At 45.7% G+C, this 20,261-nt stretch overlaps 1 protein-coding gene across 1 annotated transcript in view; it reads left to right on the top strand.

The window, feature by feature from the left end:
• FOXJ3 (forkhead box J3) overlaps positions 1-20,261 on the top strand; it is a 63,384-nt gene that overhangs the window by 30,670 nt on the left and 12,453 nt on the right. Inside the window, exons 3-7 of the mRNA XM_069740892.1 lie at positions 1,529-2,000; positions 13,185-13,259; positions 13,339-13,422; positions 13,842-13,943; positions 17,752-17,880. Coding sequence (XP_069596993.1) covers positions 1,677-2,000; positions 13,185-13,259; positions 13,339-13,422; positions 13,842-13,943; positions 17,752-17,880 — 714 coding nt within the window. The 5' untranslated portion in view covers positions 1,529-1,676. The remainder of the gene's footprint in view (positions 1-1,528; positions 2,001-13,184; positions 13,260-13,338; positions 13,423-13,841; positions 13,944-17,751; positions 17,881-20,261) is intronic.

Raw genomic sequence — 20,261 nt, 5'->3', positions numbered from 1 at the left:
ATCGGGGCGCAGTTTTTTTTTTTTTTTTTTTGTAAACCCAAATCTCCTCTCTGCTGCTTTCCTCCAGTGGACAGGACACAGACTTTATTTCCTTTGCATTAAATTTGCAGCTTCCTATCCTGCACGTCCCCCGGAGACATCGTCATCATGTCCCTTTGGAGCATTAATAAGAATATTCGGCGAGCGAGCAGCTTCTGGGCCACTTTACATAACAAAATGCAATTTTAATGAGGAATTGCAGTTAATAACGTAGATGGGTATTATGGTAATGCGGGAGGCTTGTTCTGTGGGAAACCGCTGAATATACCTGTGGGCAAGTACATGATATTATTCCTCGCTCGGCCCTCGGGACTCCCCAGGAGAGGTCTGCAAAATATTTCAGTTTAATTACTGTGAGCTGATAAATATCAAATTGCTTCTTTTTTTTTTTTTGGATTCCCGCCCTCGTTATATCCCCCTGCAGCTAGGAATTGGCTCAAAAACATGATCTGGAGATCATTGAAATATTCGAAATACATAGACGCAGGAACAAGCGCTGTTTCTTTGTACTTAGCAGGGGCAGAAAAAGCAGGGTTTTTATTTAATACGATTGAAGTATTAGCTCTGGATTTAGGCCAATTTTTATGTGAGAGCCCTTGAATAGTCGTTAAAAAAAAAATAAAGTGACTCCTTTCTTCCAAAAATCAATGCCACTCATGTACTCAGTGTGCGTCTGGTTCTGTAGCTCAGCTCTGTATGTTCTGGCCAGGTGAGACATTGTTTTTAAATGAGAGCTCTCAATTATTTCCAAATATAGACAACCCGCCCTTTCATTTTTGTGGCGTATGTCTATGCCCCCATATGCAAACCCCTCCTGGTTCTCATGATCAGTGGTCAGAAATCCACCAGTCATATCTGTTATGGTGGCTGATCGCCATCAAATGAACTTTTATAGTGGAAGCTGGCCCAGATATAAGCCGATCAAACAGGTTTTAATAAAATTTGTATGTTTTTGGATTGTCACATCCCCTCCTGCCAACCAGGGGATGTGCTACTGACAATGGTCCTTAAAGCAGCCCTAAACAATGTCCGGGGGCCCCCAGGGCCCGACCTCAATCTGAACAGCTTTGATCCGTAGGACTCTGCAGGTGTACAAGGAGTAGGATCAATATTTTCTTTTTTTTTATGTGTGTGTTAAGCTAATCGTAAATGCAGAAAGGTCTTAAACATGAAAAGGTTAATTAGCCTGAAGAAGCTATTTGGGTACAATCACTCATTGTAGTCAGATCACCTTGAAATTGCTTCAAAATGTTACTTTAAGATGATCTAAATAATGGTTGATGATGCAATACTTCTTTTCTCCTGTGGAGGCACTGCAGAGAAGTAAAACACCTGCTGCTAAACTGCTGATCAGAAGAACTTTCTTTCAGAAAGCCATAAAGCTCCTTAAGAAAAAAAAAATATATTAATGTAATCCCCCGCCCTGGATTTTTTAATGAAAAATTATGAAGGTGCTTTAGATTTCTTATGTTATTTATTTTTCTTTCAGATTAAGCATCGGTCATCCTTACATTTGGAAGTCTTAAGTTACGCTACCTGAACATTTTTCCTGATTCTTTTCCACCTGAAAGCACAGGATAAAAAAAAAAAAAAAAAAAGTAAAAGGAAATATATAAATAAACTGAACCCCCCCCAAAATGACTTCCGAACTTGAGAGCAGCCTCACCTCTATGGACTGGCTTCCCCAGCTGACAGTGAGAGCTGCCATTCAGAATGCCGACTCCAACCAGAACACCCACGGATCCGGGATCTCCAAGAAGAGCGCCATCATAGACCCCAACACAACACTGGACCAGGAGGAAGTACAGCAGCACAAGGACGGGAAGCCCCCCTATAGTTACGCCAGCCTCATTACTTTTGCTATCAATAGCTCGCCCAAAAAGAAAATGACTCTGAGTGAGATTTACCAGTGGATCTGTGATAACTTCCCATATTACAAAGAGGCTGGAAGTGGCTGGAAGGTAAGCGATGGTCTGGCAGGGCACTTACCGCTAATGTCGGACCTCTCGGCACCATAGTTTCGTCGTTACCTTAAATCAAATTTTGGCTGCCTGCAGTCGCCACTAGAGGGAGCTACTCGCATACTGTAGAAGTACAGAATGAAAGTTCTGCATGTGATGGAAGCAATTACAGCTTTCTTAAAGGGCTTATCCATCCAGGGAGGTAAAAAAAGAAAATGGACCCCGACCAGCTCCTTCCCTGCCAGTCTGCTGGGATCAATGTCAGGCGGTCGTCACCTGAGCGCCGCAGCTGATTGGTTGCGGTAATCGCATGACACGCTATGTTGATCCCAGCAGGCCAGTGGAGGCGGACAGTATCGATGGGCAATGGGTAGTTACCTAAGAAGGTAGACCTTCCCAGTAATGTGTCCAGTGCTGGTGCTCTCAGGCTCCGCAGCTCCGTTGCTCACAACACATTTTTGAAGCAGTGTTCTCTTGGAAAAAAAAACATGAAATTCATAATTTATTGTGGATTTTTGTGTGGTTTTTTATTTTTGTTTTTTTTGTAACCTTTTTGGCGCTTTCTGCTTGTTTGACATCACATCCTTGTCTTGTATAAAGCCATACTTGGGTGTTTTGAGTTTGGAAAATGAGTTCCCATTCAAGTCTATGGAGAAGTATCCGTTAAAAATGGATTAAATAATTCTGAAACAATTAAGATTTATTTTATTTTATACTACTATATCATTATTATTTATGTAGAAAAAATTGCAAATCTTGCAATTTTCTTATTGGCCACTAGGACTAATATTAGACTCCCACTTCCTGTTTGCCACTTTAGCCACACTAGCCTGATCAAGAGGCTACTAAATTGTATTCAGTATGGTCATTGTGATGACTGGGTGAGGGGGAGGTGAGCTGTGCCATCACTTATGGTGGATCCTGTGTTATCTAATGTATATACAGGTGTTATCTGTCATTGTACAGGAGGAGGAGGTGAGCTGTGACATCACCCTGTGTTATATACTCTATATAGAGGTGTGACTTCACCTATTGTAAATGCTGGATCCTGTGTTATTTACTGTATATAGAGGTGTGATCAGTCTTTGTCACAGCTCACCTCCTCCTCCTATACATCACTGAATATGAATGGTGGATCCTGTATTATATACTCTATATAGAGTTTTATCAGTCATTGTACAGGAGGAGGAGGTGAGCTGTGATATCACCTATTGTGAATGCTGGGTCGCGCGGGGGCGGTGAGGGCGGATGATGCGCGGGGGCGGTGAGGGCGGGATTTAGGAGACACTGCCCACCTCACACATTCCCTCTTACTGCCAATTAGTCACATATTTCCCAAAAAAGGACGGTGGCTGTTAATCTCCATACAGACTATTCTGGATCCCATTAACACCTGACTAGCGGCAGCGCCTGTGACTGGGGACGGTGCATACCTGGACTAACAAGACCCGACCTGCCGCCACTATAAAAATAGCTTCACATAGTGACTCTACAAATAGGCTGATCTCGTCATAGGGAGTCGTGTAGTGTTATTACCTATCTACAGGAAAGACCATAAGTTTCCTATATCTGTGGATCCCCCACCTTGAGAGAGGGGCTCCATACTCCCCCAGAAAGAAACAGTGATCTGCCATAGATTGCAGAGAACAGCACTCGACTTTTTGATAATAAACAAAACAGATCTCGGCTCCCCGCTGTCGGGGGTCTCTGCGGCTCGCTTTCGGGGATGTTTGCGCCCCGCTTTCGGGGATATCTGCGTCCCGCTGCCGGGGGTCTCTGTGGCTCGTTTTCGGGGATGTCTGTGTCCCGCTGTGTGGGGGAATCTCTGCTCCCCGCTGTCTGGGGGGATCTCTGCTCCCCGCTGTCTGGGGGAATCTCTGCTCCCCGCTGTGTGGGGGAATCTCTGCTCCCCGCTGTCTGGGGGGATCTCTGCTCCCCGCTGTCTGGGGGAATCTCTGCTCCCCGCTGTCTGGGGGGATCTCTGCTCCCCGCTGTCTGGGGGAATCTCTGCTCCCCGCTGTCTGGGGGAATCTCTGCTCCCCGCTGTCTGGGGGAATCTCTGCTCCCCGCTGTCTGGGGGAATCTCTGCTCCCCGCTGTCTGGGGGGGATCTCTGCTCCCCGCTGTCTGGGGGGATCTCTGCTCCCCGCTGTCTGGGGGGATCTCTGCTCCCCGCTGTCTGGGGGGATCTCTGCTCCCCGCTGTCTGGGGGGATCTCTGCTCCCCGCTGTCTGGGGGGATCTCTGCTCCCCGCTGTCTGGGGGGATCTCTGCTCCCCGCTGTCTGGGGGGATCTCTGCTCCCCGCTGTCTGGGGGGATCTCTGCTCCCCGCTGTCTGGGGGGATCTCTGCTCCCCGCTGTCTGGGGGGATCTCTGCTCCCCGCTGTCTGGGGGGATCTCTGCTCCCCGCTGTCTGGGGGGATCTCTGCTCCCCGCTGTCTGGGGGGATCTCTGCTCCCCGCTGTCTGGGGGGATCTCTGCTCCCCGCTGTCTGGGGGGGGATCTCTGCTCCCCGCTGTCGGGGAGGATCTCTGCATAGAATCCTAGGACCCACCATCAGCAATGACTGCAGCTACATAATTCTTTTCTGGGTCCATTAGAGCCTAATCACTAATAGTTACAGGGGTTGTTCCGAGTTTGGAAGTTATGGATAGGGAAGAACGTTCCGATTCCTGGAGGTCTGACCATGGGGACCCCCATCAATCCCTGAGAACAGGCCGCACATGTACACTTCCACTCCATTAATGGGAATGAAGAGAAGACGAGCGCAGCGCTCTGCTTTCTCCGGTGGTCCCTCGGCCTTCGTTCCTTTTGGGCAGGCCTGCTCTCGGGAGCGGTGGGTGTCCCAGTAGTTGGACCCCCAGCGATCCGGAATTGTCCCCTATCCTATGTATAGAGGGTAACTTTTTTAATCTTCCGCTCTGAGCCGAGCAGCCTCCTCTACATCCTAATAGGCAGGGGGCGTTCTCCATGTCATAATTCACAGTTATATGTGGATGATGGGAGGAGTAGTATACGGAGAAGTAAGCCGCATGACGGAGATACATTTTATATCCCTTACAGCAATATAATGATCTTATAGACTTTTTTTCGGCGCAGGCACAGAGATCTGTATACATTTAATTACAGGCCGGGATTCATTGGGTCCGTGAAGGAAATTGTGTAAAGAAGGGCCAATAAAACTGGTGGGGTTTGATAGACAAAATAGGACAAAAATTAAGAATCTCCACAAGGAGTCACCTTACTTTGGCGCAGGAGTGCTGACCATACCGACCACAGGCGTATGTTCACACCTGGCCTCATCGATGCATTTTTTTTTTCTCCATGAAAATGAGATTTTCGAAATCTTTTTTCCCTTTTTTTTTTACACTAAAGAATGGATGGAAAAACTCAGCGAAATCTCCAAGTGTGAACAAGTCCTAATACTGAGCTGGAGGAGCGCTGAGCTGCCCTGCACAGTTTGTGAATGAGTCCTAATGCTGGTGAAAAAAAAAAAAAAAAAAGCCCCCCTCCCCCACCCTAAATGCTATGAAAATCCAGCAGCTGGTTGTTCCTACATTACTGTGTGGTTCCCAGCAGACCTCCTGACACTGGGAGATTTCCTCCAGAGAGAGAAAGTTTCCAGATGTGCTGCCCCAAGTCCTGCATCTCCGAGGGGCTGGAGGGGCTGCCGACCCACCAGAAGGAATGTGCAAGAAATCGAATCCCCAAAACGAAGGCCTCCTGGGTCTGATGCAGCATGAAAAACGTACTGGGGTCTCTGCTAACTCTCCGCTTCACATCGGGGGGGTTCCTGATCACAACTGCTGTTAAAGAAGAAGCCCCCTCCCATTTGGGAAGCATCATGGCGTCCTGTGCCATGTGGCCACATACGCTTTCTAGTGGCACCCCATCTGTTACTCCGTTTACTCCATTTTCAGATGTCCCCTGGATTGGTTCAGTTTTCATGCAGCCACATAATGTGTCGAAGCACTTGTGACCACCAGCAATAAAGTAATTCTAAAGGGGTTGTCCTACCAGTATTGTAGGTACAGGTACTAAAAAGTGATCCATTTCCATTTATAGCGCCATCTGGTGTTCAGAGTGTGTTACTGTGTGCATCTCCATCTGCTGGCGGACACGCATGCTAAATTTCCCTCCAAATTGTTAAGGTACCTTCACACATAACGATATTGTTAACGATATCGTTGCTTTTTGTGACGTAGCAACGATATCGTTAATGAAATTGTTATGTGTGACAGCGACCAACGATCAGGCCCCTGCTGGGAGATCGTTGGTCGCTGAAGAAAGTCCAGAACTTTATTTCGTCGCTGGACCTCCCGCGGACATCACTGGATCGGCGTGTGTGACACCGATCCAGCGATGTCTTCACTGGTAACCAGGGTAAACATCGGGTAACTAAGCGCAGGGCCGCGCTTAGTAACCCGATTTTTACCCTGGTTACCAGCGTAAAAGTAAAAAAAAAAAAAAAAACACTACATACTTATCTACCGCTGTCTGTCCCCGGCGCTGTGCTCTGCACTCCTCCTGTACTGGCTGTGAGCGTCGGTCAGCCGGAAAGCCGTCACCGCTGACGTCAAAGTGACGTCACCGCTCTGCTTTCCGGCCGCTGTGCTCACAGCACAGTTTTACTCTTGAGTAGCGCTCCTTTATTCTCAGCTGCAGCCTATACAAAATACCCTGCGTTTAGGGGAAAGACCAGAGCCAGCGCAGTTGCACAGCAAGAGGATTTACTGGGGAGCAAGCAAATACTATTCCTTTTCACTGCTCCAGACTCCAAGGTGCAATATGTCTAACCATATAAAGCTGCCAGATGGGGGAGTAGACTGGAAATGTACTGCAGTCTGTATTTCCTGTTGTCAGAGGGAGAAGGAGAGTGATTGGGAACTTGCTTGAATGAAAATGTACAGCTGTCAGAGGGAAAAAGACCCTGACTGGAAGCTTACTAGACACTTTATTTATCCCTGCCAGAATCTAGCTAATACAAAATGTCCCAAAAGGCACTGCTCAGTCAGGTTCCTTCTCCCTCTGCACAATACTTGCAGCTACCAGAGGGGGAAGGAGTCTGACTGACCAATTAATTGCTTTTTGGTACTTTATTAACTAGATTTTTTGAATAACCCTTTTTAATTGATGAGATGGTCCATTTTATCTTAATATTTTACTAAAATTACTAGGCTAATATAAAGCCTGCAGTATTTTGTCTATGGAACGTCTTCCACAAGTCACTTTTAATATTGTAGGACAAGAAAATTAAAATGTGGAGTAGAAATCATTGGCCCAAAACATGTTTTTTTTTTTTCTCTCATTTTTTGCTTGATTCTGTACATTTTCGGTTCCATTTTCTTTCGTCGTTCATTTAAGTTTCTGATTTTAGAGGATTTTTGCATTTTTGAAGGCGCTTCTGTCGATCCTCACAACAGACATAAGAAGAATTCCTGGGATATTACGGCCTTTGATGTTGCGCACAGGTCTGATGTCTGCTGCTTCTGCTGTATTATGACCATTACGGTGTAAGCGAAGAAATAAAATGATTGTGCCGAACAGTTTCTGTTCTGGAAGGAATTTCAGACTAAGATATTACTCGGGCGTGTACAACGTCTATTGCCATGGGAGGCATTTATGGAACAGCCATGGGTCAGACGTGATGGACTCACTCTAACAGACACTGACCCAAAACGCGTCTCTGAGAACCAACTTTTAGGCTCTTGGAGATTTGTGGCATCGGGTGTAATATTGTGATTATTGCGCTATTTTGGCACATTGGCAAGTCTTACTCTAATCCACCAGTCTCGTGAGCTAAGAGCCACATAGACAGAGGGGCGAGGGGTAAGGTATAGATCATGGCTTGCTTGGCAAAAAAAGGCCTAGGGCAGAAGAGACCTGGTCTACAAAGAGACCTGGTCTACAAGAAGACCTGGTCTACAAGGAGACCTGGTCTACAGGAAGACCTGGTCTACAGGAAGACCTGGTCTACAGGGAGACCTGGTCTATAGGGAGACCTGGTCTACAGGGAGACCTGGTCTACAGGGAGACCTGGTCTACAGGGAGACCTGGTCTACAGGGAGACCTGGTCTACAGGGAGACCTGGTCTACAGGGAGACCTGGTCTAGAAGAAGCCTAGTTTGCACTTCTTCTTGGGTAATGCCAAATTTTCCCATCAGTAATGATACACTCAAGACCCGTCCGTCCTTGCAGGTGTCTTCATGGACTTCGTAAAGAGGAGGAAAGTGAAATATGTCTTCAGTGGCTGTCTCCAGGGAATAGATGGTAAAGTTTGCCATGCTTGGGTGGTTTTCTGCCATGCTTGGGCTAGTGGTGGTCCAAAGAATTGGAAATTTGTGACAATCCCCTATGCACTACAGGGGGCATATTTTAAAAGGCGCCCATTCACATAGATGAATTTTTGGCAAAACAGATAAATAGTGAAATTGTATGGGGGTGTCCTGACTCTCGCCAACACGCCAAGTGTTCTGAAAAAGAAAGATGAGGCATGTTGGACTTCGATATGCCCAGTCAGAAGATAAGCCACAATGGTGATTTGTTTTCAAGCTTGAGTTTGAGTTATTAATTAGCATTTTACCGTATTTGTCATTTTTATTTTTTTTTACGTAGTCTCCTCTCTGGCTTCATCTGGTGCTTGAGTGTTTCTCCCAGACTGATACCCGAGCTGCGTCGTCTACAGACGACGTCTTCCTCCCCGTCGCCCATTACGAAGTGTTAGGTTACGGTATTTTCATCTTTGCGGTTTAATATGGCGGCATTCGGCGTATCCTCTGCACCCGCGGACAATGCAGACGCAGGCTGGGGATGTGAGATGAAGCACATGGCCGTCGCGGGGAGCACCTGTCTGCTGTACGAGGCACATCTTTTAATAACCATCGAGTCACGACAGCTGCGCTGCGGCAAGTGGATTTTTATAATGGGAGCGCGGCCTCGTTTTTATAGACGGGGTGCGCGTAACATGGCAGCTGAAGTGCAGCTAGATGTGGTCCACGCCGACGCCCTCGGCACGGACGTGATCCCCTGAGCGTGGCAGCAGTGTGACACTCGACCTTCAGCTCTTGTCTATTGAGTTCACGTCTGTCCATTCTTTCTCGGCCGTCTCCTCCGGTTGCAATTGTTGCCTACGCCGGTCATAAATCTCAGTATAGTTAGTCCCTGGCACTGACGAATGCAATTATCACTTATGCGTGACTTGGCAAACAGAGCTCTTTGATTTTCCGCTGTTGCCAGGGTGTCATGGCAGATATCGAAGCGGAGGAGGCAGATCCGCAATGGTTTTCTGTGCCCGTGACTCAGCAGCAGCCACGTGCTTTGCCAAGTGAGGATGTCGGCACCCCGTCCGCAGAAGAACGTGCCAGTGACGGGGCGAAAATAGATCTCATTCGCTAATTAGGAGCCAGCAGCTAACGAGGAAATGCAAAGTCACACGGACCAGGATCAAAAACAAATAACGGGGATTGGGGAGTGGGGGTCCTAAATGAAAATAAAAAAAATAAAGCAAAAAAATATCCTTTATTGACAAAAGACAATAGTAATATAATAAGACACAGGAGAGGGGTGTAAGTTATAGATGTCAATGATCACAATTCATTCCACATTTTCGACTTTTTATTTTTATCTGAAAAGATTATTTATTTTTTTTAAATCTGCCATACGGTTTCAGAGATACGGACTTTTTTATTCAGTGCTGTTTTTGTGGTGGTGTGTTGTTGTTTTTTTCTCCAGGGGGCGTGGCTCAGCAGATAATTATGCGGAGCAGCCTAAGGATACGCCCCATAGGATCCTGTAACACTGGCCGCTTAGTAGAGATCATAAAAGTTAGCACTATATGAAAAGGCCTATATCTCGGGAACCGTATGGCATTTCTATTTTTTTTTTTTTAAGTGGGGGTTTCATTTATGACCTTGACAGATTCTTTTTAACCGAAGAACATTTTCATTCAAGACCTTTGGCAACGTTGCTTGTGGTGGCCATACAGATGTATGGGATACCTGGTAGTAGTTGTCCCGAGTCCTTTATGATATGTTTGTGGCGTAATGATGAACACGGACTGGGGTGGGTCCTGATGGTATATCCTCTTCAGTACGTTACCTGGCATTGCACGGGTTTGGACCATCCTTAGTGGGTGTCTTCTTGCTGATACCCACTACATGCCAGGGTCCTTATGTCCTGACTGAGCTGTAATACCAGCCGTGTTTCCCATACACAGGACAGGACCTGTTTCTGCAAGAAAAACGCATTTTTCTGATCTAAATCTAACATTTCTCAGCAGGTTGTTAGATTTCACAATCTTGTCATCTTGCTGACTGCTTCCAGGGAAATTTACTTGCAACCTTCATGTCATCTGTGTCTTTCTGTAAAGGTGGCACTGCCATAGTTTCTTTTCCTTTAAGAGAAGGGCTACTTTACTTTTTTTTTTTTTCCCCGTGGAGCATTATCATTAAGACTCTGTATTAAACGAGAATACGTTTGCAGGTTTTGCTATGTAATCATTATTACATTATGAAGTAGGGGCAGAGACCCTGATTCCAGCGATGTGTCACTTAGTTTACTGGATGCAGCAGTTGTGCTGGGCTTGGTTGTATTTTTTTTTTTTTTTTGCCAGATCAGTTGTTTGTGCAATTCTCGGATGTATATTTGTAAGTTTATGGTTTTTGTGTATTTATGGATATTGCAGTTTTGACCTACATACAGGAAAAAAGCCTTCATGGCTCTAATCAAATGAGGGAAAAAATAGACCGTTTTGGAGTCATAACTTCAGTGCATGGGTGACCAGGGCGGCTGGCCCTCCATACAGTATAATGGCCCTCCATACAGTATAATGGCCACACAGGGCCCTCTATACAGTATAATGGCCACACAGGGCCCTCCATACAGTATAACGGCCCTCCATACAGTATAATGGCCTTCCATACAGTATAATAGTTCCCACATGGCCCTCTATACAGTATAATGGCCCTCTATACAGTATAATGGCCCTCCATACAGTATAATGCCCACACATGGCCCTCCATAAAGTATAATGGCCACACAGGGCCCTCCATACAGTATAACGGCCCTCCATACAGTATAATGGCCTTCCATACAGTATAATAGTTCCCACGTTGCCCTCTATACAGTATAATGGCCCTCCATACAGTATAATATGTCTTACATGGCCCTCCATACAGTATAATGGCCTTCCATACAGTATAATAGTTCCCACATGGCCCTCTATACAGTATTATAGGCCCTGCATTGCCTTCCATCTACTATATAATTGTCTAAGGGTCACTTCAGTCTTTGTCTGTCTGTCCTTCTGTCTGTCACGGATATTCATTGGTCACGGCCTCTGTCTGTCATGGAAATCCAAGTCGCTGATTGGTCGCGGCAAAACAGCCACGACCAGTCAGCGACGGGCACAGTCCGGCGGCAACATGGCCGCTCCTTCCTCCCCGCAGTCAGTTCCCGCTCCATACTCCCCTCCAGTCAGCGCTCACACAGGGTTAATGGCAGCGTTAACCGACCGCGCTATGCCGCGGTGTAACGCACTCGGTTAAAGCTGCTATTAACCCTGTGTGACCAACGTTTTACTATTGATGCTGCGTATGCGGCATCAATAGTAAAAAGATCTAATGTTTAAAAATAGTTAAAAAAATAAAAAATCGTTATTTACTCACCGTCCGTCGGCCCCTCGGATCCACAACAGGCCTTTCCCGCTTGCGATGCTCCGGTAACCGGTCCATGCTGCGATCTCGCGAGATGATGACGTAGCGGTCTCGCGATGCAGTCTTGAGACCGGAGCGCGCGAGGAGCGTCGGTAACCGCTTCGCTTGGATCCGGGGGCTCCGGAAGGTGAGTATATAACTATTTTTTATTTTAATTCTTTTTTTTACAGGGATATGATGCCCACATTGCTATATACTACGTGGGCTGTGCAATATACTACGTGGGCTGTGCAATATACTACGTGGGCTGTGCAACGTGGCTGGGCAATATACTACGTGGCTGGGCAATATGCTACGTGGACATGCATATTCTAGAATACCCGATGCGTTAGAATCGGGCCACCATCTAGTACAGTATAATGGCCCAACATCATTGCTTTCAAGTGCCTGGTGTTGCGGGCCAAAGTTTGATGTGTGTCTTAGGGGAAAAAAAACTTTCTTTTATTTTCCTTAGTACTTTCTGATGACAAATTTGCAGCACTGAGGTCCTGGGTTCAAATCCTCAAATCCAACCGAGGAGAACATCTGCAAGGAGTTTGTGTTCTCCCCGTGTTTGTGTGGGTTTCCTCCAGGTTCTCCGGTTTCCTCCTTCATTACAAAGACATACTGATAGGGAATATGGGTTGTGAGCCCAATGGGAACAGTGATAATAATGAAGCGCTGTGGAATATGATGGCGCTATATAAGCAATGCAGAATAATAATAAAAGAAACCATATTGGTTCACTGGATTGGTGTAAGTCGGACCCCCACCAATCATGCACTTGCTCCCTATACTGTGGTTACGTGATAAAAACAGTTCATGGAATAACCTCTTTTTAAATGATTTTTTTCACCTTCCCAATCCATTTTTCACTTGGCCAACACATCAAAGATGGTGTATGAAACAACTTTCAGGTCTTCAATAAGAAAAAAAGTTCCTACAGCTCCTGTACAAACTAATGTGTCTCCATGGTAATAGACAACACAAATCTATTCATTGAAGTCCTATCATGCAGGTTTATACTTTCTTCCATTTCTTTATCTACTGTCAAAGGGGTAACTTCACTTCTTGTGCAGAGTGGCATACGTGTAATGAGACTTATAGGCCATGCAATGCTCCTCTGAGAAATTACATATGCAAATTGCTTCTTTAGAGAGGAGGAGGGCTAGAACTCTAGCGCCACCTATTGAAACTAGCAGTCCTAGAGGTCAATATTGACCCTTTAACGAGACTTGACTTGGGATAAAAGCCAAACCAGAATCTCTGTTTGCAGTCACATGTTTCAGGGTATTAATCCTCATCAGTGCAAAGCAAGAGATCTGTTTTGGCTGTATGAGAGGCCCCTGACTGGGGTCCAAGGAGTAAAACTGGTTGATAGACTGCAAGATCAGACTGGTACCGTGGAGAAGCATAGATGTGCGTAGGAGCTGTAGAACCAAAATGTTAGGATCACAGGCGACTCTTCTTATCCCTCTTCTTTTTGTCTGCAGAATTCTATACGACACAACCTGTCATTGAATAAGTGCTTTCTGAAAGTGCCTCGATCCAAGGATGACCCTGGAAAGGTAATGGCCACAAGCCGGAGGTGTACGGTGCCATTAATCACATCACTCTCCTTACATTTCAACTTTTTGTTGTTTTTAGGGTTCCTATTGGGCAATAGACACAAATCCAAAGGAGGATGCGCTACCGGCTCGGCCAAAGAAGAGGCCGCGATCTGGAGAGCGGGTATGTATTGTGTCTGTGGGATTGTACTGTATGGAGCAGCTGCACAATGGTCCACACATTATTATCGGTAAAATAGGCAATATATAGTGGTTATAGTAATAGAAATTACAGCCTTATGATAGAGAGGCTGCAGTGCGGTCGTAAATGTGTGTCCACTTTTCTTCCTTCACAGCATCGCTCCTGGCCAGTCGGCTGTGCAGGGAAGTGCCGTTTGGCTGCAGTTCCCCTGCACAGTCGGGGCCGGGTGAAGGGGCCATAGTCTGTCATTGGAGCCCCTACATTCTCAGGAGCAGTAGGGGCCAGAATTCATTGCAATATTAAGATTTCTGGATTTTTGGGTATCGGTTTAGGGGAATATCACTGTCACTTTGTAATGAATACAAGCCATATTAGCTTTTGACCTGATTTCTCTTTTCCAGGCCTCTACACCATACAGTATAGATTCCGATTCTTTGGGAATGGATTGTATAATCTCTGGAAGTGCCTCTCCAAACATGGCTATCAACACTGTGACTAATAAAGTAAGTGTCATATTTGCCGCTAAGAGAAGTGCGGAGGGGACGCTCGATCTGTGAGCCGATAGAACATACTGGGCAGACTCAGTCTTCACTTGTAAAAATAAAAAGATAAACTTGGCAAAACCAAATACTGTATACTAACAGAAGACAGCATTTTAATCAGTTCGTGAAGCCAAACTGTGGAATTGGTGTTCTTTTTCTTTTTTTTAAGAGCTTGCTCCAAATCCCCCTTTTGGCTTAATGGAGTCAGCTATCTGGACAATCCCTTTATTACCTATCCACGAGATAGGTGACAACTTGCTGATCAGTGGGTGACCCATGGCTGGGACCTGCACTGATCGACAATAGGTGATAACTTGCTGATCGGTGGGTGACCCATTTTTTGGACCTGCACTGATCGACAATACAGTTGTGGCCAAAAGTATTGACACCCCTGCAATTCTGTCAGATAATACTCAGTTTCTTCCTGAAAATGATTGCAAACACAAATTCTTTGTTATTATTATCTTCATTTAATTTGTCTTAAATAAAAAAACACAAAAAGAATTGTCCTAAAGCCAAATTGGATATAATTCCACACCAAACATAAAAAAGGGGGGTGGACAAAAGTATTGGCACTGTTTGAAAAATCATGTGATGCTGCTCTAATTTGTGTAATTATCAGCACCTGTAACTTACCTGTGGCACCTAACAGGTGTTGGCAATAACTAAATCACACTTGCAGCCAGTTGACATGGATTAAAGTTGACTCAACCTCTGTCCTGTGTCCTTGTGTGTACCACATTGAGCATGGAGAAAAGAAAGAAGAACAAAGAACTGTCTGAGGACTTGAGAAACCAAATTGTGAGGAAGCATGAGCAATCTCAAGGCTACAAGTCCATCTCCAAAGACCTGAATGTTCCTGTGTCTACCGTGCGCAGTGTCATCAAGAAGTGTAAAGCCCATGGCACTGTGGCTAACCCCCCTAGATGTGGACGGAAAAGAAAAATGTACAAGAGATTTCAACGCAAGATTGTGCGGATGTTGGATAAAGAACCTCGACTAACATCCAAACAAGTTCAAGCTGCCCTGCAGTCCGAGGGTACAACAATGTCAACCCGTACTATCCGTCAGCGTCTGAATGAAAAGGGACTGTATGGTAGGAGACCCAGGAAGACCCCACTTCTTACCCTGAGACATAAAAAAGCCAGGCTGGAGTTTGCCAAAACTTACCTGAAAAAGCCTAAAACGTTTTGGAAGAATGTTCTCTGGTCAGATGAGACAAAAGTAGAGCTTTTTGGGCAAAGGCATCAACATAGAGTTTACAGGAGAAAAAAAAGAGGCATTCTAAGAAAAGAACACAGTCCCTACAGTCAAGCATGGCGGAGGTTCCCTGATGTTTTGGGGTTGCTTTTCTGCCTCTGGCACTGGACTGCTTGACCGTGTGCATGGCATTATGAAGTCTGAAGACTACCAACAAATTTTGCAGCATAATGTAGGGCCCAGTGTGAGAAAGCTGGGTCTCCCTCAGAGGTCATGGGTCTTCCAGCAGGACAATGACCCAAAACCCACTTCAAAAAGCACTAGAAAATGGTTTGAGAGAAAGCACTGGAGACTTCTAAGGTGGCCAGCAATGAGTCCAGACCTGAATCCCATAGAACACCTGTGGAGAGATCTAAAAATGGCAGTTTGGAGAAGGCACCCTTCAAATATCAGGGACCTGGAGCAGTTTGCCAAAGAAGAATGGTCTAAAATTCCAGCAGAGCATTGTAAGAAACTCATTGATGGTTACCGGAAGCGGTTGGTCGCAGTTATTTTGGCTAAAGGTTGTGCAACCAAGTATTAGGCTGAGGGTGCCAATACGTTTGTCTGGCCCATTTTTGGAGTTTTGTGTGAAATGATCAATGTTTTGCTTTTTGCTTCGTTCTCTTTTGTGTTTTTTCATTTAAGTCAAATTAAATGAAGATAATAATACCAACGAATATGTGATTGCAATCATTTTCAGGAAGAAACTGAGCATTATCTGACAGAATTGCAGGGGTGTCAATACTTTTGGCCACAACTGTAGGTGATCACTTGCTGATCGGTGGGTGACCCATCTCTGGGACCTGCACTGATCGACAATAGGTGATATCTTGCTGATCGGTGGGTGACCCATCTCTGGGACCTGCACTGATCGACAATAGGTGATATCTTGCTGATCGGTGGGTGACCCATCTCTGGGACTTGGACTGATCGACAATAGGTGATAACTTGCTAATCAGTGGGTGACCTATCGCTGGGACCTGCACTGATCGACAAATCCCTGGTATAAGATGGCGCTGCATGTGGTATGCTCGACCACCACTTCATTTATTCTCTATGGGGCTGCTGTAAAAATCCTAGTTCAGCACTCGGCAGCCCCTTAAGGAAAGCCTGGAGGGCTGGTGATACATTGCACACTGTGCTTCATTCAATCACAATTAAAGGTCCCCCCATCTCTTGATCATTGCGAGTCTGTGGACTGAATCCCATGAAGCGGCAAGTGGCTAGCTGATCATTGGTGTTAATCAGCCTTTTTAAATATTGAAAGTAGTCAGAATTTAACATTTAACTTCATGGATGTGTAATGAGAGAACAGATATTTAAAGAGAGCGTGAGAAAGATGTCTCATGCTGGGAGCTGTAGTGTTGTAATAACTGGAGAGACACTGGTTGAATATTGCCATCTACTCTGTAATGTGGTCAGTTTGTCCTGAACAGCTCAATTGCTATGGGAGGTCTCCTCTGCAGGGGGTCTTCTCTTCTGGGAGGCCTCCTCATAAGGGGGGTCTTCTCTGCTCGGCAGGGGTAAGTGGGGGGGGTCTTATCTGCGAAGGATCTCCTACATGGGAAGCTCCTTACACATGATCCAGCTATAGAAACCGAGTCGTTCTGCTCTTCCAGGTCATCACTTTGGATAGTACAATATTCAGTATGTACATATAATATTTCTGGCACACTTATATTTTCTTTTTGGGGGGAGAAAGAGCAGCAGGTTCCTGAGGTTTCCATTACAACGCCCATTATCTGTCCAGGTCGAGTTTTACAGATCACCTCATCTGAGATCATTCATTGAAGACCTGAAAAGGACATAAATAATAAGTTATATAACATTTTGAAAGCTAAAATGGTTATAAAAATCGCCGAGGACGACTCGTATAGATGACTCTGCTCATCAGAGCAGGATAACCCCCAGCAGTGCAGAGCTGGCTTGTTGAGGCCAAGAAGGCTGCTCCATTGGAAAATGCTGAAGGAGCCGCAGCCAGAAGCTCTGCACGTGTTGTACTTCTCCATGTAGTAACTGCAGGATAATTTAGAGGTTTTCTTTTTCTGCAACCTGTTGACCTCCTGCAACTGCAAAAAGTGTCTTTAGCCGTGTGAGCTTCCCCGACCACACATCCTGGCTCCCCCGACCACCCATCCCGGCTCGTGTGAGCTGCCCCCGACCACCCATCCCGGCTCGTGTGAGCTGCCCCCGACCACCCATCCCGGCTCGTTTGAGCTGCCCCCGACCACCCATCCCGGCTCGTGTGAGCTGCCCCCGACCACCCATCCTGCCTCGTGTGAGCTGCCCCCGACCACCCATCCCGCCTCGTGTGAGCTGCCCCCCGACCTTCCATCCCGGCTCTGATTTACTTTCTAGAATGCTTGGTGACAGCTGAGTGAGCTCTGTGATGGCTGCCTTATTTATTGTCACCCAGCTTTCACAAAAACAGTTACTGAAGCTGTTGACATCTTGACGAACTATTAGGATCAAACAACTGTGGAGATTGTGTCTAATTAATTAGTTTTTTTTTCCTTTCCCCATTTAGGTAACTTTATACAACACAAGTCAGGATGGCAATGACAGTCCTAGAAGCAGCCTTAACAACAGCCTTTCTGATCAGAGTGTGGCGTCCTTAAACTTGAACAGCGTTGGCAGCGTGCACAGCTATACACCGGTACGTATGTGTGTACACCGCGTATATAAATACTGACCCACCAGCAACAAGGTCAGACTGTGACGTCTGTCAGTGCTCGGTGTGAACCTGCTCTCATCTGTAGCTAACGCCAATGGTGGACCTGCCAAAGCTCTTGTCTTCCGGTGAATGCCGATCAAGCTGCTTGGTGCTGGCTGTGAGCATCGGTCTCTCTATAGGATGTCAGTCCCTAGTGCTACTTAATGTGGCGTCTGTTTCTGGCAGTATGATCAGAACATTCTCACCAGGAGCAGCTGGAGGGCATTTTATAGGGCTCTGATTGTGCTCCTCTTGTTCCTCAAGAGGCAAAGTAGCAGATATTCGTCCTGCTGCTTTTTAGATGCCCTTTTATTGCCCTCATCTAACAGTCCATGTCCTGGTATCTAATCCATACAACTTGAGACTTTGCTGGTAGACGTAGCAAAGCTTCATGTAACGGCACTTATGGATGAGCCATCCTGGAGGATCTGGACTACCTGTGCGACCAGACTGGGCTGCAGATAGCTTCCCATGCTACCAGTGGTGAATTGGACATCGGCAAAACTAGGAAGGACTTAGAAAAGACAAGAGGAACGGTCTGTGGCCACCATCTGCAAAATCACTTAATTTTGGGACTTATCTTGCAATTGACTCCAGTGCTCCTCGTGTCCCTTTCTTTTCCAAGGTAGCAGTTGGCATTGATTCGTAGACACTTCTGCTTCACAACTGGACAGATTGATATCTCAGAACCTAAAATGCAAGATTCCTGAGCTTCTATAATACACACACATCCACACCATCCATGGCAGCGAGGATCTCTATCTGGCACTCATGACATGTTTGCCTTGGAAATGTCACTGATGGTGTAGGACTCGTCACATTAATCACTAGATGTAATTCTGGTGGTGGGAATCTCTAAAGCTTTGTCAGTAGACAAACAAAACTTGGCCCTGTGGCTGATGGGTAGAATTTACTTATCCTATGAGTGAGTAACAAGGGTAATTTCTGACCTATATAGACTGACATGCCTTTATTATTGGGATTGTCCCACAATGGCCATTTATCCAGGATAGATCATTGATCTCTGATTCTTTCTGTTCCCACCAATCACTAGAAAATATTTCAAGCCCCCCATTAGTCCTTTCTGTCCAAGCCCTGCCTTACTGATGCTCCATCAGACTGATAAACATTGAAGGGAGTGGCAGGATGTACAGTGGCTTGTGAAAGTGTCCCTCCTCCCTTGGCTTTTACCTATTGTGTTACACTACATCCTGTATGTAAATATTTTTGTAATCCGATTTGTGTGTGATAAATCAGCACTAAATAGTCTAAGTTAGTAAAGTGAGAAAAATATAGGCATAAATTAAATGTATGCGATCAAATGATTAAAAATTGTCATGCGCTTATGTATTCACCCCTTTTGCAATGAAGCCCCTAAACAATTCTGGTTCAAGCAATTCCCTTCATAAGTCCCATGTTTAGTGACCGGTCACACGTCTGTCAGTATATACACTTTACCTTTTCTGAAAGGCCACAGAGGCTGCAACACCATTAACAAGAGGCACCACTAACCAAATACCACCATGAAGACCAAGGAGATCTCCAAATATCACCATGAAGACTAAGGAGATCTCCAAACAACCCCATGAAGACCAAGGAGATCTCCAAACATCACAATGAATACCAAGAAGATCTCCAAAGACCATGAAGACCAAAGACATCTCCAAACAAGTCAGGGGCAAAGTTGTTGAGAAGTACAAGTCAGGGTTGGGTTACAGGAAAATATCCCAATCTCTGATGATCCCCGAGATCACCATCAAATCCATTATCAAATGTAAAGAACATGATACCATAACAAACCTGCCAAGAATGGATGCCCACCAAAACTCTCAGCCTAGGGAAGGAGGGCATTAATCAGAGAGGCAGCAAAGAGACCAGAGGTAACCCTGAAGGAACTGCAGAGTTCCCCGTACACTCCAGAGAGGTTGCCTGTATGGAAGAGTGAGCAGAAAAAGGCCTTTACTTACACACAACAATTGTAAGGTTTACCAAAAGACGTGGGAGACTCCCCAAATGTATAGAGGAATGTGCTGTGGTCAGATGAGACCAGAATTTAACTTTTTGGCCACCCAAGGTCAATCCTATTTCTGGGGCCAAACCAACACAGCTTATCTCTCCAAGAACACCATCCCTACAGTGAAACATGGTAGTGGTAGCATCATTTGGAGATGTTTTTTGGCATCATGAACAGGGAAAATTGTCCAAGTCAAGGGGAAGGCAAGATAGATGATGCAAAATATTGGGATTTTCTTGAGCAAAACCTGTTTGTCTGTCGGTGATTTGAGACTGGGATGGAGCTTCACCTTCCAACCATACAATGACCC

The sequence above is a fragment of the Ranitomeya imitator genome, chromosome 10, assembly GCF_032444005.1.
Source record: "Ranitomeya imitator isolate aRanImi1 chromosome 10, aRanImi1.pri, whole genome shotgun sequence".
NCBI lineage: Eukaryota > Metazoa > Chordata > Amphibia > Anura > Dendrobatidae > Ranitomeya > Ranitomeya imitator.
Note: the sequence above shows the minus strand (reverse complement) of the source record. Positions and strands in the feature narration are given on the sequence as shown.